Source organism: Takifugu flavidus, chromosome 1 (assembly GCF_003711565.1).
Source record: "Takifugu flavidus isolate HTHZ2018 chromosome 1, ASM371156v2, whole genome shotgun sequence".
Lineage (NCBI taxonomy): Eukaryota > Metazoa > Chordata > Actinopteri > Tetraodontiformes > Tetraodontidae > Takifugu > Takifugu flavidus.
In genome coordinates, this window is record NC_079520.1 from 26,964,803 (window position 1) to 26,990,673 (window position 25,871).

Sequence of the window (25,871 nt, forward strand, 5' to 3'; positions counted from 1 at the left end):
AAGGTCAGGTGCTTCTATTTGCTGCCCCGTACTGGATCCACGGAAAGATGCCTCGGAGGTCTCAGCACATCGTTTAGAACGCTTCAAACAAAAGTAATTCACACACACACACACACGCACACGCACACACACACACACACTGCAGCAGTGGTGCAGCAGCAGCAACACCTCACCGTCCCGTCTCTGGATAGCTGCTGCAGCACCGCTAACCTCCCCCCCCATCCCCCTGCTCTGAAATCCTCCAAATCCTGTTAGTAAAAAAACAAATTAAACCGAGGAGGGGGTGGGGGGTCGGGGGGTCGGGGAAACTTCACCGCCAACAGTTAAAACTTACTTCAGACAAATATTCCGCCGCCTCCTCCACTGCCATGCTGCTCAGCCCCGCAGCTCCGAGTGAGGAACCTGAGCTCCGTCACTGGAACCAGGAAGAGAGGGATGGGGGCAAGAGAGGAGAGGGGGGGCGGAGGGACGCTCTGTGTGTGTGTGTGTGTGTGTGGGGGGGGGCTTATGTCACCGCTAAAAATACCTGGCGTGAAGAGAGAAAGTCCAGAGCAGGGGGGGAGGGGGGCTAATCCAGAACCAAGTCTCTCCGGAGTAACATGGGATCAGAGGGCCAAACGGTGCTACAGTGTCTGTGTGCGTGTGGTGTGTGTGTGTGTGTGTGGTGTGTGTGTGCGCAAAGAGAAAGTTTCTAAGTTTCTGTACTTTTTTTCACTGTACACCATTCACCACTTCCTGTCCACATGGTTCAAGAGGTCAGAGGTCAATTCCTTAGAAATGGGAGACACACACACACACACACACACACACACACACAGCCTGGATTAAACCATTCCTAAACTGGTCCCAGTTCAGTCTGTCCTTCCCTGCCTGGAGCGGGAAGTCACCTGATGCTTGTTTGAGGTACAGGTGCACTGAATCAACACCACGTTACTTATTGACGGAGGGGAAACACAGACTGATGCAACAGGGGGACGATTTGAGGACAGAGACGGTTCCCGGGACACACTCGTCCTCACGGGAAGCTTCGGTCTGATCCAAACGATTCGCCGCCTCCACGATGGAAGGAACGATGGTGCGTAAGTACAGCGCAGCGTTCCAACGCCGCCCGGCGTGCTCGCTCAATGCCTCTCTAACCGCTCCAGCTCAGGGTCGTGCTCGCCGCGCTGCTCACGGCGGTGGCTCGGCCGTCGCCGCTGCCCACAGACTGCAGCGACGTGTACAAAGCCGGCTGGGGCCAGAGCGGCGTGTACGCCATCTACCCGGCGGGCCCCACCTCGCCGGTGCAGGTGTACTGCGACATGAGCCCGGACCGCATCGACACCTCCCCAGAGAAGTGGACGGTGAGCAGGTCAAGGGGTTGTTAGCATAGCTAGCTTCCTGCTAATGCACATGTGACGTGGGGGGAGGGCTGGAACTGAATTAGCGAATGTTGAGATGTCCACAGGTGATCCAGCGGAGGCAGGACGGGACAGTCAACTTCTACATGAAGTGGGATCACTACAAACGAGGATTTGGCAGCGCCGCCGGAGAGTACTGGCTCGGTGCGGCCATTTATGCTAGCTGCTTTGGGGGGTGCGTGTCCTGGCTCGGGGGGTAAGAAGCGTCTCCGTGTTTGTCCTGCAGGCCTGGAGACCATGCACCTCCTCACACAGGCCAAGAAGTACGAGCTGAAGGTGGACATGGAGGACTTTGACGGCCAGAACGTCTTCGCCCATTACTCCTCCTTCTCTGTCGGTCCGGAGGCGGAGGGATACAAGCTCAGCCTGGGGAGCTTCGTGAAGGGGGCGGCGGGTGCGCTCTCCGCCGCCGCCGCCGTCGTGGCCGCCAGATTCCCCGCCCCAGCCTTAAACGCTCCGTCTCTCTTCCCACAGGAGACTCTTTGAGCGGACACAACGGGATGAAATTCACAACCATCGACAAAGACCAGGACACCCACGAGTCCAACTGCGCCCAGCTGGCCTACGGAGCGTTCTGGTATTACAACTGCTTCGGCGCCAACCCCAACGGGATCTACACCTGGGGGCCGTCGCCGCCGGCACATGGCGCGCAGTGGAGGAGCTTTAGGGGGCTGGAGTACTCCCTAAAAACCATCGTGATGAAGATCAGACCCGTTGCGGAATAAAAGCAAACTCGTTTGAAGCTGCGCAGCTTTTTTTTTTTCTTCTTATTCTTGAAATTGATCGTTTGAAAATTTGAGGGGTGGGGGGGTTGTATCTATTTACAAACTGGAAGTAGGACACAAACACACACACACACAACCCGCGTTTTATATGATATATATAATTATATATTTATAGGGCGCGGGGGTTGCCATGGCAACAGGAAACTCTTGAATTTGCTGCATTGCTCCGGTGTGGGACGTATAGAGGCCGGATGATCCGGAGCACCTGGAGCAGGATTTAGGACAATAAAGCTACACCAGGTGGTAGGATGAGTATATGACTAAATATAGAGACGTATGCCACACACACACACACACACACACACACACACACACACACACACACACACACACACACACACACTGCAGACGGTCTGGATACATGTCAATAATTTCCAGGTTGTGCCCCCTAGTGGTATGTTGGTGGTATTGCACCGGCTGCAGTTAGCTGTAGGAAGAGTGTGTGTGTGAAAGAGAGAGAGAGAGAGAGAGAGAGAGAGAGAGAGAGAGAGGAGAGAGAGAGGGAGGGAGAGGGATAGATTTGTGTGAGTGAGGGACAGAGGGAATGCTGCACTCTGATTGGCTGTTTGGCCACTGCAGTCTCAGTATTCGCTGGAAAAGAGGAGGAACCGGCCGCTCCGAGTCAGAACTCGGCCCTGCGATGAAGCCTTAAATATCAGAGGTTTCGGCGCCGTCAGACGGATGATGTGCATCGCCGCCTCCTCCCTTAAACCCGTCCGTCAGCATCCCCCCCGCCCCCCCCGCCCGCTGGCAGCTCTGCCGCTCTCACGCCTCATTGGGCGACGGCCGACGATGCTGCTCTGCTGCAGCTGCTGGACGGTCGTCACGGTGCTGCTGCGCGCCTGCCTGTGTCACGTATGTGCATCAAACCAGGCGCTAGCGGCCACACGAACGTCACCAGCATCCTCACGCACGTTCGAAAGGACTGCGGTGGGACACAGCTGGGCCCAAAACAACAATTCTTCCTGTTAGCGTTGGCTAACGAGCGCTACAGCCCCGACGGCGCGTGCACTGATGTGATAAAGCTGAGTACAGACAACCGAGGAGGAGGAGGAGGAGGAGAGCGATCGAGGCCATTAAGGCGTCGCTGGGAAAATCAATGCAGCACTTTAGCTGCACGGGCGACAATCCTAAGGAACATTTCCCATTTTCGCGGGCCGGAACGCCACCGCGAAAGCCCGCAGAGCTTAAACTGCCGTTTTTAACGTATAGAATTGGCCGATTCGCCGCTGCAGCAGCATAAAGAGAGCAGGGAGGATGCAGAGCGAGGGGGCAGAACCGCGTTCTTCCAGGGGCTGCAGGTGTTGCGTAACGGCAGAACTCCCACAGGCCGCAACATGAAGAACCTTAAAAATAATCAAGCGTGCTGCAGCACAGCGGAGCCCCACAGACCCCCCCCCCCAGAACGTGACCCTGGCGGGTGGACCTCCGCACCTCCAGCGGTGCAGACAAACATCGTGACATCACTTGTTTCCAGGAGCCCAGCTAATCAATATTTAATGAGAGCAGCCGTCCCGGCCTTTGATGTCTGAGAAATGCAGAATTCAAAGCATCTGCGACGGAGGAAGTAGCGAATCGGAAGCATCAAAGGAAAAGTGGTGGGAAACTTCTGGCGCCTCAACGCCGATGAGGTTTTGTTTACTGGGAGCTGCGTTAATCCCGCCCTGAGGGACCCCAGGAAAACTGCAGACGAACAGGGGGGAATTCGATTCCTCCTCATTCTGCAGAGCCCACGCTAATCTTCCCACGTGGAAATTGGGAAGCGAGAAGCGCCGCGTTCGCTGGAACGGGGATCGGCCGGTATGAAAGCGTGCGTGGGCGTGTGCGTAAGTGGAAGGACCGTCCCAGTTCTGAGCATCAATTTTCCACTTTAGAGCAGAGGGAGGAAGGATAAAAGGCCCAGCAGCATCCTCACCCTCTTCCACCTCCCTGCACTTCCTGAACCCTCTCTGCTTCTCTTCTCATCTCATTCCTGAGGTTATGGAGGCTCTGCACCAGCCCTGCGTCCCCCCCCCCCCAGACTTTGGGCTTTGAATTCAACTGAAAGATCTTCCAAGGAGGTCGGAAGTTCTCCTAGATTCAGCAGCACGGCGCGACGCCACGCTAGCAGCAGACGAGCTTAAAGCGCTTAAAGCTCCCTCAGATGTTGTTAAAAACAAAGAAAACTCCTATTTTTCTGTGCGGGGGGGGGGGGGGGGCACCTCCAGCGCTTGATCAAGGATCTTTTGCTGTATTTGAGTCGCTGGAGCCACTATTTTCATGACTGTTACGTAAATTTCAGCTTTCTGGCAAGAGAAAACTGGAAAATTTCCCCAGAAACAAAACAAGCAAAATCTTTAATTCCTTCCAATCTACAAAATCTAGAAATGTGACTCAAGAAAGGCAAAGAATAATGGTGATAATGTCACTGTAAGGGCTGAATTTATATCAAATCTGAGGAATCTCAGGAACAAAGAGACAGGAGCCGTCTGACGGACGAGAAGCTTCATGTGAATTTTGGCCTAAATTAGTGTCAGGGGATTAATGTGGGACAATTGTGTGGTCACAGGGGACCCGCGAGAGTGTGTGTGTGTGTGTGTGTGTGTGTGTGTGTGTGTGTGACGGAGAGAGAGTGTGAAAGAGAGAGAGAATCACATAAAGAGAAGTGCAGCAGAACAATACAAGCCTCTGCCAGATGACACCAGGATGGGGGAGGCATTGAAAGAAAGGCAGCGAGATGAGGGACGGGTGGGGGGGGGGGGGGGAGCAGAACAGAAGTAGAAAGAATCGAGTCAGTCCCAAAAATAAACCTCAGCAAAAGCGTTTCCCTATTCTCATCTTAATCCCCTTTCTGCTATTAATGTCTTTAAAAACAGGCTGATCCCTTTTTAGACCAATCAAAACGCCCCATAAATGACCTTTGTCAGCCTTTATTGGGTTTGTTTACTAGCCAAGAGTGTATCGATTAGCTTCGGTCTGCGTTAGCATCCTGACATTTGCTGATTAGCGCCCAATGTTAGCATAGCTGATCTGCGTCGTCAGCACGCCGGGGAAGCTAGCAGGTATTAGTCAGCTCGTAACGAATTTACCGGCCGATCGGGAAACAGGACAGACTGCAGCAGAGCACGCACGTTGCTCGTGCGCTCTCGCCATGAAAGGCTGACACGCACGTCAAATTGAAGCTGAAGCACGACGCTAATGGCTTTAATGGAAGGAGCGCGGCGATACCGTCTGAGTGGCGTTGATAGTGCATGTGGTGTCGGACACGTGCTGGACGGAGCGCCGGACATTCCTGGGAGACATTTGTGGATGGCAAACTGCCAGTACGACACCAGGAAAACAGATAATGTCTGACGCTAAATGAGACTCTGAACCCCCCCGACCAGCACCGAACAGATACCCATACTTTAAAGTAAAGCAAAATACAACTGGACCAGAACGTAGCGAGGGAACACGAGGACGGGACCAAAAGCTAACTGAGGTGAGGCCATTTGATCCGAGCGGGGAGGGAGACTCCTGCTGCGTGGCGCCCCGGCCCGGGTAGACAGTGGTATAGCTTTACCTGGAGCGGGCCCAGGACAGACGGTACTGTCCCCGTGGCGGCACGCCGAGGACGCCAGCAAACTGCTGATGTCACCTCGAAAACAGGTCTGACAGCAACACGTTGGCGTCACCTGTTGGGTTTTCCCAGGAAACCACAAGTGGTCGGTTCGCTGGTCTGGGGACAAGCCTGGGGAAAAGTCTGGGGACAAGTCTGGGGACAAGTCTGGGGACAAGCCTGGGGACAAGTCTGGGGACAAGTCTGGGGACAAGCCTGGGGACAAGCCTGGGGACAAGCCTGGGGACAAGTCTTCCCACGACCATTATTGTAGCATTGCTCAAATGTCCCAACCTGAAGATCCTGCAGGGCCCTGATCCCTGATCCCAGTCGTCATTTCCATGACAACAAAAACGCCCCCAGAGAAGGTCTACGCTGGGAACCGTTGCATCGATACCTCGCAGCGAGCCGGCCTGACGTCCTGCGACCTCCCAACCACTTTTGACCTTGATGCTAACGAGGTCAAGGGCGCTGGCGACAGGTGGCCACGCCCAGAACGAGGACGGCCCGAGGCCGGCCGGCACGCGTCCTCGCCACACGCACAAGGACAAATGTCAGCGGGACACACCTGGGAAACACTAATTATTTTCAGCAATCACAGCAAGACACACACACACACACACACACACACACACACACACACACACACACACACACACACACACACACGTTATCCAAACACTCAATGCTGCGTCAACATCAGCTGAATCATCAAACAACGTCACTGAAATCAGTGATTATTGATCACCAGTCAGATGTACTGAGCGATGTCTTAACTTTGTCCTTGCACAATTACTCACTCTCTCACACACACACACACACACACACACAACACACACAGACACACACAGACACACACAGACACACACACACACACACACACACACACACACACACACACAGCAGCCCAGAGCAACCGCAGGGTGTGACTGCTGATGTTTTTGGCTCTGGTGCAGGTTCACACAACTCACGCGTCACAATATATACTGCCAGAACAATTGAGGGGGGGGGGGGAGTGTGTGATGGCATGAAGAAGTTATGGATGGGGTGGTGGGGTGGACACACGCGCCGCACACACACACACACCAACGTTCCTCAAAGATGGATACCAGAACAAAAGAGTTTGGATGACAATAGTCCGAGATGTTATGATTTAAAGAGGAAGTATGTGTCAACTCCAACCATTAGAAACACTTTCTCTCTCTTATGCGCACACACACACACACACACACGTACACACACGCACACACACGCTGATGTGCAGGGTGATCCCGTTGGGAATACTGAAAAAAGATGGATAACTAGAGAGCGTGAACTGATAAGAAAAGGGGAAATAACAGCTATAAAGCACTATGTGTGTGTGCGTGTGTGTTGGGCCACTGCATCATGACAAACCTAGAAGCACCTCGACCCAGACCCAGCCTCCTCTCCTCTCAGCCCCCCCCCCATCGCGCCCTCTCTACCTTTTTCTTCAGCTCCCGTGCTGCACGCTTCCTATTCTTCTTCTTCTCCTTCTCCTTGTCCTCTGCTGCGTTGAGGTCCTCGGCTGCTCTCTTCTTCAGCTGCGAGGCGGCTTGCGCCATGCTTCTCTGCTGCGATTAATCCTCACAGGTGGGAAGGAGGAAGAGGAGGAGGAGGAGGGATGGGAGGACCGGAGTCTCTCCCTCTCAGCTCCTAATTATCTTATTGTTCCTGCTGCACTTGGTGGCACTTTTGTGGAGGGGGGAGGACCTGGCGGCTATGAGAGGATCAGCCTTTTATTCCTTCCTTATCTCCAGGTCCATTACTCCTGCACGGCTCGAAGGCAAAAACAGAACCTACAAAAACAGCTGGAGGAACACGAGAGAAGCTCCAAAAATCTGGAGGTCCGGGAAGGGGCTCATGCTCCGGCCGCCTCCTCCGCCTCCTGGGGGGGTCCAACTGGTCCTGACGTCCGCTCGACTGGTTCCCAGCGTGCGCCGCCCGCACCTGAGGGCTGAGCCATCCTACACGCTCGGCCCGAGACGTCTCGCAGGGACACGCGAACGGGGTGGAAATGACAGTGGAGGGGAGGTTGAGAGAGGAGGTGGAGGTGGGAGGGGGGAGAAAGGAGGAGGGGTGGGGGGGTGGGGGGGGCAGAGAGAGCAGCTGGGACAGCAGAAAGAAGGGAGGGAGTCGGATTGGATGGATACCTCTGCTCCGTACCAGCTGGTTATAACAGGGAGATGGAGAGGGAGGCAGGGGAGGGACGCTACCGCGCACGTGCACGTGCACGCGCGTGCACACCCATGTAAAAGTTATTTTCCTTACAGTCAGTTTTGATGAAAATGAAGAGCGTTTAACATCGAGTACAGCAAATTAAGCCTCAATCTGCAACTTCAGATGAAACTACAGGAGAAAGTAGCTCAATTATTGATTCATTAGCTCATTAAAATGACTTTAGAAGCACTTCCTTGAAAGCCTTTGGTGCTAATAACTGCTGCCCTGAAGGGAGCTGCTGCTAAAGAGGTAAAAAAAAAAGGATTTTTAGGCATAAAGAAAGGTGCACGTAAGGTTGCCGTGCGCGAACAAATCAATTATTAAGACGCTCTTCCATTATTCATCACTCTCATATGTCGGGGAACCTTAAGGGGGCGCCGCTGATGCTTTAGATACTTCCAAAAACGCAGCAACGATCTGCAACATCGGAATGAATGAAGAAGGATTTCGCCTCCAGCAACAACAAAAAAAAATTAGTATGTTTTAAATAAAGGCAGCACAAAATGATTTGATCAAGCCAGAATCACACAAAGTTCCTGTGATTCTCTCAGTGTATTTAATTAAACAAGCTTAATGTGTGTGTGTGTGTGTGTGTGTGTGCGTGTGTGTGTGTTGCACGACGTCAGCACACTGCAGCCTGTGAATAATAACATGGGTGAGGAGACGGGAGCCAGCTCGGGTCATGTGACAGCTGAGCAGGCTTGTGATTGGCTGCCTGGGAGGTGAGCGAGCTGTAATTGGCCGAGAGGAAACGGGGGTCCAAAAATGACAACAACAAAGAGACACACAGCACACCAACACACACCAACACACACCATCTTTAAGAACCCCACCGAGCAACAATTGCAGGAGAAAATGGCGAGGTATCAAGAATCTGACCTGAATGTTGGAGATAATCCTGTCAAATCTGTTCTAGAACTATAAGACGTGACCGCTCAGTGCCGATCCGTCCAGGAAGGCAGGACAGCGGCCAAACCGTGCGCTCTGAAGCAGCGCGCACGCTAAAGCACCCGTTAGCTGTGCCATGATTGCAGCGTGAGGCCAATCCCAAAACTGCGCTGTAATAAGTCATCATTCCGGAGCCATCCGGCTCGGACTTATCGGAATAATCCCCCATTATCTACATCTTTAAGAGGAGATTAAAACCTGAAGCGCCAGCTTTGGAAGACGCTGAAAATGGACTTAGAGGCAGAAAGTGAGGTTTAAAAGCAGCATCGGGGAAGATTAGGTCTGGTGGGTTTCATGAGTTGGCGTCTCTGGCGGCGTTTCCTTAACAACCCGGCTCGTTCCAACGCCACCCTTTTCCTTGGCGTCACAGATAACGAGCACCTGGGAATAACCTCGGCACGCCGACATGTGGGTCAGGAGCAGACAGTCCTCTAACATCACCTGCTCCCTTTTCTCCAGCCTCTCTGGCTCTTTGTCTCAGTTCTGCTCATTCCACCACCTGAACCCGCACCGAACCGACGGCCTCCAGAAAAATAAGAGCAGATCTAAATTCTAGCACTTCAATTGACTTGTTCCACATTCAGTCGGCTATAATTGCTTTGTATATGTATGCATATGTGTAAAGGATCGCTCGTAACTGAGAAATGTCAAAGCTGTTATTGGTCACGTGTCTGAAAAAGCCCAAAATATCCGAGAGGAAAAAAAAAGAAAGCAACATTTTAGCTCCGGTGTTTCTATGATTCAGATTCAGATTCAGATCCTTTATTGTCCCACACGGGGAAATTTACAGTGCAACAACAGCAACAAGAGCACTCAGAGAAAAATAAGATAAAATCAAATAGAAATCAAATGGAATATACAAAGAGGATGTATATTTACAATAATCCAGTCAAGTTTCTGCAGTCTATGGCTCCCTCTACTGGTTCACTATGGTTATTCCAAGTCAAGTTCTCCCTTTCTGAGGCACCGGTTTCAACCATTTCCTCTGTTTTATCTTCAGTAACGTTCAGGACTGGCTGGTGCATCACAGTGTTAAACACTAATCTCTACATTAACCAATATATATATACTGTTCAGGACAAGTCCCATCATATCTATAGGTCAATCAAATCAAACATGGATTATTAAAACGGAAGGGCCTAAAAATGTCGTTTATAAATGATCACACGGGTGAATGACGTCACCCGTATGTGAACAGGGTGGAGTTCCTCTTTTGGCCACTAGGTGGGAGCAACGAGCAGAGAGACGCGACGGATCAGATGTTTGAAAATCTACGTCTCAAGGTCGGTTTTCATTCTCCGAGCACAAAATCAATGATTTTTGTGTTGCTTCTCTGAGATATGGACATTGTTTAGTCCTTTTGACAAGGCTTAAAATGAAAAAGTGGAGCTTTAAAAATGTTCCTGTCAGTTTTTCGGTCCTTTGGGAACCGGCAGCAGCAGCAGATCTGAACTCAGCATGTGACTAAACCACCATTAGCTCAAACCGATTCACTGGACATGAACGTAGCGGTGTTTCGCGGCTAATACCGGCTAATACCACAAACACTGACGATCCAAGACTGTGCTGGTTCCATGTCACCATTTATCGGTGATTTCTGCCTGATAACCTCGATCAGAGCGTTCGTTTCTTATCATGTAGGAACACTCAGTAAAGCTGTGAGTCCTGGAGGCTTATCACAAAGAACAGCACACACACACACACACACACACACACACACACACACACACACACGTTCTGGTGGCATCATCAGCTGCTTTATTCTCTCTGTGATTACAGATGTAAGGACACAGACAGCCCCACAAACAGTCCTGTGTGTGTGTGTGTGTGTGCGCGCACACACTCACGGACGAGGCAGGTCCAGAAACAGACATTGCTAAAAGCATCTTTCAGGGATATTGAATTTTTCAGTTTTCCATCTCAGATCAAACAGAAACATCTGCGTAACTCTTCTGCATCCAAAATCTAAATTCTAGCCTGAAATGTTTAAACCAAAAGCGAGATTGGACCACAAGTGTAATAACTACCGTATTTTCTGGACTATATGTCGCTCCGGAGTTTAAGTCGCACTAGCCAAAAAATGCATAATAAAGAAGAAAAATTGATATATAAGTCGCATTTTGGGGGAAAATTTATTTGATAAAATCCGTGACCAAAAACATACATTTAATCTTGAAAGGCAATTAGCAATCCATTAGCATGGGTTAGCAATAGCGTTACGGTATGCTAACGTAACAAATTTAGCTACATGACCCACAACGAACTGAGTACGTGTCTGCTTTGTTAACGTAACATATTAACAGTTATTCAGATAACTACAGCATAAAGAACATCCGAGCAAGTTTACTTCTGCGTCGCTAAAGGAACTTGTTCCTCAGGTACACGCGCCTAGAGCGCCCTCTTGTGGTTGTCGGTGTGAAAATAACGAACATGTGAAATTCTGTAATAATGTATTAATATAAGTCGCTCCGGAGTACAAGTACCTCCTGACAAACTATGAAAAAAAGTGCGACTTATAGTCCGGAAAATACGGTACTCAATTACTACACCCATTAGGCGAATGAAACCGCCCTGGAGGAATCTGAGCCAACAGGAGAGCCCAGCTCCGTCTCCGGCGAATCTAATTCTCGTTTGAGCTCATCGCTACAGGAAATCGTAAATGTGATTTGAGACTGGACTCTGAATGCAGCCGTGGTTCGCTGATGTCTGAGGAGCCGGCGCGTCGAAGAAGTGATCGTATTGTTCAGACGCGACGTGGCCTCTGTCCCCAGACTGTCTGTGTGTGTCAGCATCACTCTTGTGCTCCGCGACGCTCCCTCACGCTGACAACGGCCGAAACACACCAAAAGAATAAGAGCCAATGGGAGGGAGTAGCAGAACCGGCAGGATGGTGCTGGGAGTCTGCTGGAGGAGACATTACAGTGAGTGTCTGGGTGTGGCCGGCCCCAGCGGTCCAGAAAAAGACACTAAATGTCCATTAAGGTGGGGCGGGGCTGCTGCAACACATCGCCCACGAGCCCGTTAGTGCCGCAGCGTCTCGGGTTTCACAGCAGATCAAAACGTCTGAACCCAAAACGTCGGCCTCGTCGTTCCAAACCAATGCCAACCCGACCCGGTCAGGCGGTTCCGCATCCAGAAACCAGCCAAACTATCGACAGTTAGCCAGCAGGACTCACATCCCCCCGCCCCCCAGATCTGAATAATCCAGCGGAATGCTGCGATTCGTATCGGCGCCAGCCATCAAGGCCCAGCCAAGTTCAGATTGGTTTATAATCGCCATGGAAACGGATGAGGCTCACTGCAGGACGCCAGGATAGACCGGAGGAAATCTGCCTCCGAGGTGTGTGTGGAGACGGCCGCCAACAACTCACACCGCCATAAATGACAGGTCACGCCTGCGCCCGCCCACATCATCATCTTCATCATATTCACCTGTTGAATCCACATGCAGCACGATGAGTGTAACACACACACACACACACACATTTTGAAAAGATACAGGCCGCGACATTTTATCTAATTTACTTTACACACGCGTCTCTTTTAAGACACCGAGACGCCATTACAGACACTTACCAATCAAGAGTGCCTCCCTCTTATGTTTATACCAAGTATTTTTTATCTATCTTATATGAAACCGTCCTTCTGTCTGAGGTCAAGTTGGGTTTCCTGCTGGCACTCTGCCAGCTGTCTCCACGGCAACCAGATACACCAGCTACAAATAGCTCCTCCTAACAGAATATCCCTCCGCCTCCGTGCCGAGGCCCCATCGGACCACATCACGCTCCTTTAGATTGTCGATCCCTCCACATTTTCTGGCAGAACTCATTATGGAATAGGAATATTCATCTTTATCATCTTTTGGGAATAATCCTGTAGCCCCAGATAAATAGCATCTATGCTTAAAAAAAAATCAGCTGTGGCATTTGTCTCTCTTTATCCTTAATAACAAAAACTCTGGTTAAACATAATTATATTTCAGGCAAGGTTTGACAATACTGCCACCCACCACGAGGAGGAATCTACACGCAACTACTTCACTTTCGGGAAGCAAGGACAACATTAATGACGTTAAATACGGTCACTGGTTGTGACCCTTAATTGGACAATGTGTCATTCTAAAGGGAATGGTTTGGTTGAGTAAGAGTGAACACAGCTGTGATCATAGAGGTAATCAATCAGTTGTTTGGTTACGACATCTAAATTTAAATGTGTTGCTCGTATGTTCTGAATGGGACCACAGAGCTGTGGTGTGTGAATACTCTGAGAAGCTGAATACTTCATGTTTTACAGGCACAGACATTAATAATAAAAATATAGTCATTAAAAACTCGGGGGCGCAGACGTCCTGTCTACATACGAGTCCTAGTAGTAAATGTTATTCTTAGCCTGGTAACAAGATGACCCGACATTCATTAAATGTTTCAGGCTCCGTAACCCCGGAGAAGCCATCACCCGTCAAATGAGCCGACTTCAGAAAGCCTCCGAGGATCATCTGAAATTACACTTTAATCTGCTCGTTGTTGGAGGACAAATTCTAACATCCATCACCACACACTCCTGAAACCCTGCATGTGTGTGTGTGTGTGTGTGTGTGTGTGTGTGTGTGTGTGTGTAATCCACTTGGAATGATAACCCTCGCCGACATTATAAAGGTTAATTAGACATGAACTTTCTATAATAGACACTGATAGCTCATCCCAATCCTACACACACACACACACACACACACACACACACACACACACACACACACTGGCAACAGGATGCAGCCACTTCAGGATGGGAATCGGCAGTGGGCAAAGGCACTGGCAGGCTGTCATGGCAACGCATCAGGTAGGGTTCGTGCAGCCACTGTTAGGAGATGGAGGGAGGAAGCAGAGTGGGAGGGAAGGGGTGAAGGATGGAGGAAAGAGGAGACGATGAGTCGGGATGGTTACGTGCACAACCCAGTCAACCTGCAACTGTTGCCATTCAGACTGTTGCCTGTGCCACTCTCCCAGTTAGTATTGGGCCATTTCCAGCTGACCCGCGACCACAACAACCGTAAATAGTGAGCTGGTAGTTAACAGGTTAGCAGCTAAAATGGCACCAGGGGTCTCTATCCATCCCAAAACAGACTCCATAGGCCACACAAAAGCTTGGAGGAGAAATAGGAATCAGATGTGGGGAGGGGCGTTAATGAAGTACCGTACAGACAAGTATGACGCTTCCCCTGAAACGTCGCCTTTCTTCCACACTTCTGTTTCCATGACAACAGTCGCATTCCGACTCATTTGACCGTCTGACACCTTCACCGAGCCTTCATCTCAGCTCCGTCCCTGAACTCCGGGCTCGGTACGTTCAGCGCTCCCCCCCCCTTCTGCCATTTTGTCTCAACAACAGGTCCATTTTCTGACCACAGTGGCTGGAGCTGATCTGGGAGCACTGGAGATTCCACTGGGACCACTTACACAGGAGGTTCAGGCAATAATGAAAACGCCTCATTCTTTAGATGGGTAGCTTTAGCAAGAAGATAGCAAAACAGCCTGCAAATAAGATATAAAGTGACATAAACCAACAGAAAGCTACTTTAAACACTGAGGGCTTAAACTAACAGTGTCTCAAATACGAAGGCAACGTGAGGTCTCCGGCTCCATTTCCATCTCGGTCGTTCGGGATTTTCTCACCCGAGCTAAGGAAAACAGTCGGTCAAAGCTCCCGCTTTACCGTTCCCGTTTTTTTTCTGCCTCTTTGTGCCACAGAGAGAAAGAAGGAACGCCGCGCTGAACAAAGTGAGCTAGCAGAGCATCATCCTGTTCCTGTGAAGTGGGAAATGGAGCCAAGTGCAACATTCTGCTGCACGGCTGCCTCAGCAAAAACACAATATGTTGCCTCTGAAGGAGCCCACTGGCAGAAACTCTCACCCTAAACACCACCCGCTTCATTCGTCTGTGTGCTTTAAGTCCTTTATGGCTGCAGCGGCTACCGCAATAAAACAACGGTAGCGCCTTAAAGCTAAGTCTGCATTAAATACAATGCGTAATGCCTCCAAGTGTGCCCAGACATCAGTTTCACTGAAGAAGCAGTTCTGTAAAATCGGATTTGTACCCAACTAAAAACTGTCTGAACTATGTAACCCTGAGCTAGCCAAGTCTCTAAGTCTGTTTTCTTTGGCCCCGCCCACAAAAATTGATTTCTAGATTATCCAGACTAGGGATGCAGCGATACCACTTTTTCCCCCCCCAAATGAGTAGAGTACAAGTACTTGCATTCGAGTACTCAGCGATACAGAGTAGTGACGCCATTGCACAGTTACCCCCCCCCCAGATATAGTGTAATTCAACAGTATAAACTGCCCCACTGTGCAGTCAGGCTGACCAGAGACATTGGGCCATCGCTGCTGTTGCTCCAAATGCCCCGTGGTGACGCTGAACGTTGTAACACCACGCAACAGGTTGTGGATGCGTTTTGTGCCGCCCTGCAGCTTCGATAGGTCCATGTCTGTGATACGGCATGGCTAGGAACCTCAGCTCCAAATCATCCACCACGGCCAGTGGCTGGTCATCTAGGGCAATATACTCAGCATGAGCATCTGTGGTTTTGACCGCACGTGGGTTGTCTCTGGACATTTTCTTCCGCTTAGCCAGCATGTTGGCCTCGCGTCGGTGTCGTGAGTAAACTTTTTATATTCTGCGTTGTGCCGGTACTTCAAATGTACTCGTACGAGTACTCATGTCCGGTATTGGTGCATCTCTGTTCCAGACTGATGGTCCTACTGAGTTTACTGGGCTGGCAGATGGTAAGGTTACACTGCCCGCAAACCTTGGAGAATATTTAGAATTTCATCAGTTAATGTTACACTTCCTGCTCTCAGAGAAGCAACATTGCACCCACAGCGCAACTTGGCCAAACTGCCAACGGCTCGTAAAAGAGCCTTGATCGGATTTCCTTGGCAACGCCTTCCGGGAGCGATGGCGGTGGGAATTGTGCTCAAGAAACGCTGGGCATTCCACTGAGGCTCCTCCCTGGTGTAGATGAACAAGTCCCACCCTGATGTGCTCACATAGAGCATATCAGGGTCAAACATAAGGTCGCCATGACGCTACAACTTTGATATACGATCCAACATTCCCTAAAGTTGATTCGGGATCCAAAATGTGTGCCAGCAAGACTTTCTTGTGTTGTGGTGTTTTAGGAGCATAAGGGTCACCTTGGTATGGTTTCTCTGCGTTCACCTATAGATTCAGTCTTCAGTTTTCTTTAAAACAAACTTGCTTTTCCATCATTTCTTATGTGAAAACAGGTTTTCGATTGCTGCAAATCTGCACTTCTGTGGTTGCGTCTAAATGCTTTTCTTACTTTCTCCCTCTGCACTTGTGATAAATCAGGCTGCCAGCGTGCCCATATTAAAAACATTGACAGTATTGACACTGCAGAGGGTGTGGGCTGAAAAATGACTGAATGTGGGCAGCCGAGTTACATAAGCGATAGTCCACTTCTCTTTCTAAAAACAACAGAAAGAAAACATTGTGCACATGCAGCATGCGCTGCTGAACAGGGTTCATCATCACCAGAGAGTCAGACCTGGGTTTTATCACATCAGAAAGCCACCGCAGAAGCAGCAGAAATGTTCTCGGTCGGCACCTCCTCTCCTTAGGGACTGATTGAAATGGTCTACTGTCGGCCTGGACTCAAGCACACAGGCTTTGAGTTACATGATGTAAATGAGAAACCCATAGCAGGCATACACCTCTGCATATATGCAGGCAACAGCAGTGCACAGGTGGTATCAGGATCTGTTTTTATCCAGCTAGAGCTCCAAGAGACCTCCACAGAGACCCCCACAGAGACCTCCACAGAAACCCTCAAAGAGGCCTCCAGGGAGACCCCCAGAGAGACCTCCAAAGAGACCCCCAAAAAGACCTCCAAAACTACCCCCGGAAAGATCTTGAGAGACCCATAGAGAGACCTCGAGAGAGTTCCCAGAGATACCCCCACAAAGACCTGTGAGGGATTCGGGAGAACAGGGTGAGAGAGCCGCAGAAAGGGAGGATAAAGAATGGTGGAGGGTGAAGGGAGGGAAGACGGAGAGGAGCAGAAATGAAGGGGGAGAATATTTGGAATATTAACGGATCTAACTGTGACAAGAAATAACTTGCTAGGAGATGGAGGAATTGAGAGAAGTGATTCATCAAGAAGAGGAACTACACTCAGCAGAGAACGCTGAGTCAGCTCAGAGCTGGGGGACTCTCTGGAGGACTTTCTGGAGACCTCTCTGGGGGTATCTCTGGGGGTCTCTGTGGGGGTCTTTTTGGAGATTTCTCTGGAGTTCTTGCTTGGGGTCTCTTTGGAGATCTCTTTGGAGGTCTTGCTGGGGGTTTCTTTGGAGATCTCTCTGGGGGTCTCTGCAGGGGTCTTTCTGGGGGTTTCTTTGGAGATCTTTCTGGAGATCTTTCTGGAGATCTTTCTGGGGGACTTTCTGGGGGTCTCTGTGGGGATCTTTTTGGAGATCTCTGTGGAGGTCTCTGCGGGGATCTCTCTGGAGATCTTTCTGGAGGTCTCTCTGGGGGTCTTTTTGGAGATTTCTGTGGGGGTCTCTGCAGGGGTCTTTTTGGAGATCTCTGTGGGGGGTCATTTCTGGGTCCCAACAACTCTCAAACTGGAAAAAGAGACCAGAGGACTCAGAATTACAGGTCAGTAACAACAGATCACATGATCATAAGTTGACTGACTGTAAAAGAAGAGATCCAGATGATCCAAGAGATTCCTTCCTAAATCCGTCTCCTACATCAAGCTGGGGCCCAAAGTGAGGCAACAGAATCAACCAGGATCAAACAACAAACTAATTCTGATCAGTGGAAATATTATCTGAGAAAATAAACAGAGAACAACAACAAGGTTCTTCCATGACAGGAATTCGGACACATCGCACGCCTTCATCAAGACAAACCAGTTCAAACCGACTCCGTGCTGTGGAACAGCCTCTGGGATCCACCAGTATTCCCAGAGAGATCAGTGGGATGGCGACGGCGCCACAATATTTCACCACAAATATGGGAATTCCTCTGTCAGTCACCCGGTTTCAAACGTCTCCAGCAACAGTTGGGGAGACGGAGCAGCGACACCTTCGTCTCATTCAGGCCACCAACAGCTTTTCCTCTCCCGTCTCCTCCCATCAGTCCGGTCTCACCAGAACGGGCGGCGGGTCTTCCCACCTCAACCAAAACCCCAAAAACTCCACAGGAAAGGACGTTCACGCGGAAACCAAGTACCACAAGGTGACCGTGAATCTCATATCCTGTTCTGTTTATTTAAAGGGGAATAAAACGCCATCATGACGGTTTCGGCCGTGACGTTTTTAAATATTTCGAAGAAAAGAACTTAAAACTGGACAACGGTGCAACCGAACCGGAGCCACAATCTTAAGGGCTTAAGCTCCGCCCACTCGTCCGTCTTTCATACAGAACTCTGAACCATTATGTGACATTATGATGATCAGCTGATGTCTTATTCATGCTGCGACATCAGGAGAGGCTGTGGCTCCGCCTGGATCACCAAGACGATCCCGGCTCCCTTTCCTTCTGCTCCCTCCTCGGCTAATCTCCCCCACACTCTCCGGGTGTATCGGCAGGGTAACAGGTGCCCGATGCAAAACAAAGGTGCAAATTCAACTGGGGAGAGGAAAAACCAGCGGCTGGACGGACCCTTCAGACCCCCCTTCCCGCATGAAGACTTCAACATCAACAACGTTTAAATAGCCTCTAACTTGTGTGTCGGAAATAAACCAATAAATAAACAAAAGGAAATCTTTCCTGTTGTCCTGAAGCCAGATGAGCCGGCTTGTTGCGTTCTTTTACCTTCTTCCCCTTCTTCTTGCGATGAGCCTTCCCTGGAGCCTTCTCTTTAACCTCCTCGCTCATCTCAGCGGCTGTAACAGCGACTGTGAGTGTGTGTGTGTGTGTGTGTGTGTGTGAGTCCAAAACAGATGATGTTGTTTTTAATCCAGCATGGATGGACGGAGTAGAGCGGAGCGGCAGCCGCTCTCGCCGAGCGCAGACACCAACTCAGTCAGTCGCTCACACCCACTTTCACACTCATGCTCGCACAAACAAGTGTGCACGCACATGCGCACGCACGCACACACACTCACACAGGGAGAGGAGCCAACGAGACTGCCCAGATTAAGCAAAGGAGACACATTCGAGCTCTTTCCTGCTCTGAGCAGCTCCAACTCCCTCCATCTCATTCTCTCTCTCTCTTTCAAACACACACACACACACACACACACTACAACTGGGAGTGCAGCAAACATCTCCAAAGGCCTGTGTTGGTAAACTAAGATGTTTGAAAGACCCTGGCTGAAAAGAAGATTAAATCAGAAAATAAACCGATTTACCGAATGTTTCTGATAGCAGAACCATTTCTGACAGCTTGAAAAAAGCAAGGCACCAGTCAAAACTACCCACAGGTATCAACAGCTCCTCTTCCCTGGTAAACAACAACAACACAACAACAACAACAACAACAGACACAGAGATGATGAATTACTGTTGCCAGGATAGAAACGCTTCAGTTCCCATCACACCTTTCCTCTTCTCTGCCTTATCAATAATGAACATAGAGGAAAACCCAATGTGGCAGATCACTGTGATTATTGATCATGCGTGTGTGCATATGTGTGTGCACGTGCACTGTAAGTGGATTATGCTGACATGAGCCGGTTTGCCGAGTACAATTATACTGTATCATCCTTTGAGATCCACAGGGAACCAAGGATTGAATTTAGAGCTTTTAGTTGCTCTGAACCCCCCCCCCCACACACACACACACTGAGGAAATGGAATAGGAATGACAACAACTCACTATATTTCAACTGTCCTTTTCGAAACTCTGATTTTAATAGAGCATTTGAGTCAACACTGACACCTTCTGGCCATGGCTCGCAATCGCAACTAATTACCGAGCACTCAGACAAATTGTTGCATTTCCTCTCTAAATATAAATATAGAGTATGAGAAGACAAATTATGAATAGAAATATTACCACTCTACTGGTAGGTAAAAGCAGAAAACTAAAGTCAGCCTGTCCTATCAGAGTAAAATCATTTTACATAGTTTCATTTCGTGCATTAGAAAGCAGCAGCACGGTGGTGTGGTGGGTAGCACTGTTGCCTCACAGCAAGAAGGCTCTGGGTTCGATCCCCGGTTGGAGGGTGGGGACTTTCTGTGTGGAGTTTGCACGCCTGGTTTCTCTCCGGGTACTCCGGCTTCCTCCCACAGTCCAAAGACATGCTTAGGCTAATTGGAAACTCGAAATTGCCCGTGAGTGTGAGAGAGAATGGTTGTTTGTCTATATGTGTTAGCCCTGCGATTGACTGGCGTCCAGTCCAGGGTGTACCCTGCCTCCGCCCATTGTGCTGGGATAGGCTCGAGTGAGTGAGTGTCTTTGGAGGTAGGTACCTCGAAAGATGTTTCTGGGGTGTTTGGAGAAAGTGAGTGAGTGAGTGTCTTTGGAGGTAGGTACCTCGAAGGATGTTTCTGGGGTGTCTTTGGAGAAAGTGAGTGAGTGAGTGAGTGTCTTTGGAGGTAGGTACCCCGAAAGATGTTTCTGGGGTGTCTTTGGAGTGAGTGAGTGAGTGAGTGTCTTTGGAGGTAGGTACCCCGAAAGATGTTTCTGGGGTGTCTTTGGAGTGAGTGAGTGAGTGAGTGTCTTTGGAGGTAGGTACCCCGAAAGATATTTCTGGGGTGTCTTTGGAGAAAGTGAGTGAGTGAGTGTCTTTGGAGGTAGGTACCCCGAAAGATGTTTCTGGGGTGTCTTTGGAGAAAGTGAGTGAGTGAGTGTCTTTGGAGGTAGGTACCCCGAAAGATATTTCTGGGGTGTCTTTGGAGAAAGTGAGTGAGTGAGTGTCTTTGGAGGTAGGTACCCCGAAAGATGTTTCTGGGGTGTCTTTGGAGAAAGTGAGTGAGTGAGTGTCTTTGGAGGTAGGTACCCCGAAAGATATTTCTGGGGTGTCTTTGGAGAAAGTGAGTGAGTGAGTGTCTTTGGAGGTAGGTACCCCGAAAGATGTTTCTGGGGTGTCTTTGGAGAAAGTGAGTGAGTGAGTGTCTTTGGAGGTAGGTACCCCGAAAGATATTTCTGGGGTGTCTTTGGAGAAAGTGAGTGAGTGAGTGTCTTTGGAGGTAGGTACCCCGAAAGATGTTTCTGGGGTGTCTTTGGAGAAAGTGAGTGAGTGAGTGTTTGGAGGTAGGTACCTCGAAAGATGTTTCTGGGGTGTCTTCGGAGAAAGTGAGTGTCTCTGGAGGTAGGTACCTCGAAAGATGTTTCTGGGGTGTCTTTGGAGAAAGTGAGTGTCTCTGGAGGTAGGTACCTCGAAAGATGTTTCTGGGGTGTCTTTGGAGAAAGTGAGTGAGTGAGTGTCTTTGGAGGTAGGTACCCCGAAAGATGTTTCTGGGGTGTCTTTGGAGAAAGTGAGTGTCTCTGGAGGTAGGTACCTCGAAAGATGTTTCTGGGGTGTCTTTGGAGAAAGTGAGTGTCTCTGGAGGTAGGTACCTCGAAAGATGTTTCTGGGGTGTCTTTGGAGAAAGTGAGTGAGTGAGTGTCTTTGGAGGTAGGTACCCCGAAAGATGTTTCTGGGGTGTCTTTGGAGAAAGTGAGTGAGTGAGTGTCTTTGGTGGTAGGTAGGTACCCCGAAAGATGTTTCTGGGGTGTCTTTGGAGAAAGTGAGTGAGTGAGTGTCTTTGGAGGTAGGTACCTCGAAAGATGTTTCTGGGGGGGTGTCTTTGGAGAAAGTGAGTGTCTCTGGAGGTAGGTACCTCGAAAGATGTTTCTGGGGTGTCTTTGGAGAAAGTGAGTGAGTGAGAGTGTCTTTGGAGGTAGGTACCCCGAAAGATGTTTCTGGGGTGTCTTTGGAGAAAGTGAGTGAGTGAGTGTCTTTGGAGGTAGGTACCCCGAAAGATGTTTTTGGGGTGTCTTTGGAGAAAGTGAGTGAGTGAGTGTCTTTGGAGGTAGGTACCTCGAAAGATGTTTCTGGGGTGTCTTTGGAGAAAGTGAGTGAGTGAGTGTCTTTGGAGGTAGGTACCCCGAAAGATGTTTCTGGGTGTCTTTGGAGAAAGTGAGTGAGTGAGTGAGTGTCTTGGAGGTAGGTACCCCGAAAGATGTTTCTGGGGTGTCTTTGGAGAAAGTGAGTGAGTGAGTGTCTTTGGAGGTAGGTACCTCGAGGATGTTTCTGGGGTGTCTTTGGAGAAAGTGAGTGAGTGTCTTTGGAGGTAGGTACCTCGAAAGATGTTTCTGGGGTGTCTTTGGAGAAAGTGAGTGAGTGAGTGTCTTTGGAGGTAGGTACCTCGAAGGATGTTTCTGGGGTGTCTTTGGAGAGAGTGAGTGAGTGTCTTTGGAGGTAGGTACCTCGAAGGATGTTTTTGGGGTGTCTTTGGAGAAAGTGAGTGAGTGTCTTTGGAGGTAGGTACCTCGAAGGATGTTTCTGGGGTGTCTTTGGAGAAAGTGAGTGAGTGAGTGTCTTTGGAGGTAGGTACCTCGAAGGATGTTTCTGGGGTGTCTTTGGAGAAATTGAGTGAGTGTCTTGGAGGTAGGTACCTCGAAGGATGTTTCTGGGGTGTCTTTGCAGGTAGGTACCTCAAAGGATGTTTCTGGGGTGTCTTTGGAGAAAGTGAGTGAGTGAGTGTCTTTGGAGGTAGGTACCTCAAAAGATGTTTCTGGGGTCTTTGGAGAAAGTGAGTGAGTGAGTGTCTTTGGAGGTAGGTACCTCGAAGGATGTTTCTGGGGTGTCTTTGGAGAAAGTGAGTGAGTGAGTGTCTTTGGAGGTAGGTACCTCGAAGGATGTTTCTGGGGTGTCTTTGGAGAAAGTGAGTGAGTGTCTTTGGAGGTAGGTACCTCGAAGGATGTTTCTGGGGTGTCTTTGGAGGTAGGTACCTCAAAGGATGTTTCTGGGGTGTCTTTGGAGAAAGTGAGTGAGTGAGTGTCTTTGGAGGTAGGTACCTCGAAAGATGTTTCTGGGGTGTCTTTGGAGAAAGTGAGTGAGTGAGTGTCTTTGGAGGTAGGTACCTCGAAAGATGTTTCTGGGGTGTCTTTGGAGAAAGTGAGTGAGTGAGTGTCTTTGGAGGTAGGTACCTCGAAAGATGTTTCTGAGGTGTCTTTGGAGAAAGTGAGTGAGTGAGTGAGTGTCTTTGGAGGTAGGTACCCCGAAAGATGTTTCTGGGGTGTCTTTGGAGTGAGTGAGTGAGTGAGTGTCTTTGGAGGTAGGTACCCCGAAAGATGTTTCTGGGGTGTCTTTGGAGAAAGTGAGTGAGTGAGTGTCTTTGGAGGTAGGTGCCCCGAAAGATGTTTCTGGGGTGTCTTTGGAGAAAGTGAGTGAGTGAGTGAGTGTCTTTGGAGGTAGGTACCTCGAAGGATGTTTCTGGGGTGTCTTTGGAGAAAGTGAGTGTCTCTGGAGGTAGGTACCTCGAAAGATGTTTCTGGGGTGTCTTTGGAGAAAGTGAGTGAGTGAGTGTCTTTGGAGGTAGGTACCTCGAAAGATGTTTCTGGGGTGTCTTTGGAGAAAGTGAGTGAGTGAGTGTCTTTGGAGGTAGGTACCCCGAAAGATGTTTCTGGGGTGTCTTTGGAGAAAGTGAGTGAGTGAGTGTCTTTGGAGGTAGGTACCCCGAAAGATGTTTCTGGGGTGTCTTTGGAGAAAGTGAGTGAGTGAGTGTCTTTGGAGGTAGGTACCTCGAAAGATGTTTCTGGGGTGTCTTTGGAGAAAGTGAGTGTCTCTGGAGGTAGGTACCTCGAAAGATGTTTCTGGGGTGTCTTTGGAGAAAGTGAGTGAGTGAGTGTCTTTGGAGGTAGGTACCCCGAAAGATGTTTCTGGGGTGTCTTTGGAGAAAGTGAGTGAGTGAGTGTCTTTGGAGGTAGGTACCCCGAAAGATGTTTTTGGGGTGTCTTTGGAGAAAGTGAGTGAGTGAGTGTCTTTGGAGGTAGGTACCTCGAAAGATGTTTCTGGGGTGTTTTGGAGAAAGTGAGTGAGTGAGTGTCTTGGAGGTAGGTACCCCGAAAGATGTTTCTGGGGTGTCTTTGGAGAAAGTGAGTGAGTGAGTGTCTTTGGAGGTAGGTACCCCGAAAGATGTTTCTGGGGTGTCTTGGAGAAAGTGAGTGAGTGAGTGTCTTTGGAGGTAGGTACCTCGAAAGATGTTTCTGGGGTGTCTTTGGAGAAAGTGAGTGAGTGAGTGTCTTGGAGGTAGGTACCCCGAAAGATGTTTCTGGGGTGTCTTTGGAGAAAGTGAGTGAGTGAGTGTCTTTGGAGGTAGGTACCCCGAAAGATGTTTTTGGGGTGTCTCTTTGGAGAAAGTGAGTGAGTGAGTGTCTTTGGAGGTAGGTACCTCGAAGGATGTTTCTGGGGTGTCTTTGGAGAGAGTGAGTGAGTGTCTTTGGAGGTAGGTACCTCGAAAGATGTTTCTGGGGTGTCTTTGGAGAAAGTGAGTGAGTGAGTGTCTTTGGAGGTAGGTACCTCGAAGGATGTTTCTGGGGTGTCTTTGGAGAGAGTGAGTGAGTGTCTTTGGAGGTAGGTACCTCGAAGGATGTTTCTGGGGTGTCTTTGGAGAAAGTGAGTGAGTGAGTGTCTTTGGAGGTAGGTAGGTACCCCGAAAGATGTTTCTGGGGTGTCTTTGGAGAAAGTGAGTGAGTGAGTGTCTTTGGAGGTAGGTACCTCGAAAGATGTTTCTGGGGTGTCTTCGGGAGAAAGTGAGTGTCTCTGGAGGTAGGTACCTCGAAAGATGTTTCTGGGGTTGTCTTTGGAGAAAGTGAGTGTCTCTGGAGGTAGGTACCTCGAAAGAAGATGTTTCTGGGGTGTCTTTGGAGAAAGTGAGTGAGTGAGAGTGTCTTTGGAGGTAGGTACCCCGAAAGATGTTTCTGGGGTGTCTTTGGAGAAAGTGAGTGTCTCTGGAGGTAGGTACCTCGAAAGATGTTTTTGGGGTGTCTTTGGAGAAAGTGAGGTTCTCTGGAGGTAGGTACCTCGAAAGATGTTTCTGGGGTGTCTTTGGAGAAAGTGAGTGAGTGAGTGTCTTTGGAGGTAGGTACCCCGAAAGATGTTTCTGGGGTGTCTTTGGAGAAAGTGAGTGAGTGAGTGTCTTTGGAGGTAGGTACCCCGAAAGATGTTTCTGGGTGTATTGTCTTTGGAGAAAGTGAGTGAGTGAGTGTCTTTGGAGGTAGGTACCTCGAAAGATGTTTCTGGGGTGTCTTTGGAGAAAGTGAGTGTCTTTGGAGGTAGGTACCTCGAAGATGTTTCTGGGGTTGTCTTTGGAGAAAGTGAGTGAGTGAGTGTCTTTGGAGGTAGGTACCCCGAAAGATGTTTCTGGGGTGTCTTTGGAGAAAGTGAGTGAGTGAGTGTCTTTGGAGGTAGGTACCTCGAAAGATGTTTTTGGGGTGTCTTTGGAGAAGTGAGTGAGTGAGTGTCTTTGGAGGTAGGGGGTGTTACCTAGAAGGAGTTCTGGGGTGTCTTTGGAGAAAGTGAGTGAGTGAGTGGGTCTTTGGAGGTAGGTACCTCGAAAGATGTTTCTGGGGTGTCTTTGGAGAAAGTGAGTGAGTGAGTGTCTTTGGAGGTAGGTACCTCGAAGATGTTTTTGGGGTGTCTTTGGAGAAAGTGAGTGAGTGAGTGTCTTTGGAGGTAGGTACCTCGAAGGATGTTTCTGGGGTGTCTTTGGAGAAGAGAGTGAGTGAGTGTCTTTGGAGGTAGGTACCTCGAAAGATGTTTCTGGGGTGTTCTTTGGAGAAGTGAAAGTGAGTGAGTGGAGTAGTCTTTGGAGGTAGGTACCTCGAAGGATGTTTCTGGGGTGTATTTGGAGAGAGTGAGTGAGTGTCTTTGGAGGTAGGTACCCCGAAAGATGTTTCTGGGGTGTCTTTGGAGAAAGTGAGTGAGTGAGTGTCTTTGGAGGTAGGTACCTCGAAGGATGTTTC

The 25,871-nt window shown here is 49.6% G+C and overlaps 2 protein-coding genes across 51 annotated transcripts in view; one reads left to right on the forward strand and one right to left on the reverse strand.

Annotated features, from left to right (window-relative positions):
• LOC130534578 (ankyrin-3-like) overlaps positions 1-25,871 on the reverse strand; it is a 79,547-nt gene that overhangs the window by 39,960 nt on the left and 13,716 nt on the right. For 9 of the 50 annotated variants that reach the window (XM_057048899.1, XM_057048952.1, XM_057048998.1 and 6 more), the window contains exon 1: positions 7,226-9,620. The exons of 3 other annotated variants lie outside the window; for them this stretch is intronic. In XM_057048899.1, the coding sequence (XP_056904879.1) occupies positions 7,226-7,345 (120 nt within the window). In that variant the 5' untranslated portion in view covers positions 7,346-9,620. Of the gene's footprint in view, positions 1-334; positions 455-7,225; positions 9,626-14,657; positions 14,685-18,787; positions 19,424-25,871 lie in introns of those variants that run through there. 38 more of the 50 variants (XM_057048907.1, XM_057048861.1, XM_057049098.1 and 35 more) reach the window with 22 other exon arrangements.
• Positions 917-2,142, forward strand: LOC130534796 (microfibril-associated glycoprotein 4-like). The gene is made up of 5 exons (XM_057049355.1): positions 917-1,075; positions 1,146-1,343; positions 1,448-1,544; positions 1,627-1,794; positions 1,875-2,142. The coding sequence occupies exons 1-5, from the start codon at positions 1,061-1,063 to the stop codon at positions 2,123-2,125; spliced, it is 729 nt and encodes a 242-aa protein (XP_056905335.1). The 5' UTR covers positions 917-1,060; the 3' UTR covers positions 2,126-2,142.

Excerpts from the sequence above, each read along its gene's own strand:
- LOC130534796 (XM_057049355.1), top strand. Across the intron at positions 1,344-1,447 it reads CCTCCCCAGAGAAGTGGACG|GTGATCCAGCGGAGGCAGGA; the intron begins GTGAGCAGGTCA and ends AGATGTCCACAG. Across the intron at positions 1,545-1,626 it reads CGCCGGAGAGTACTGGCTCG|GCCTGGAGACCATGCACCTC; the intron begins GTGCGGCCATTT and ends TTTGTCCTGCAG.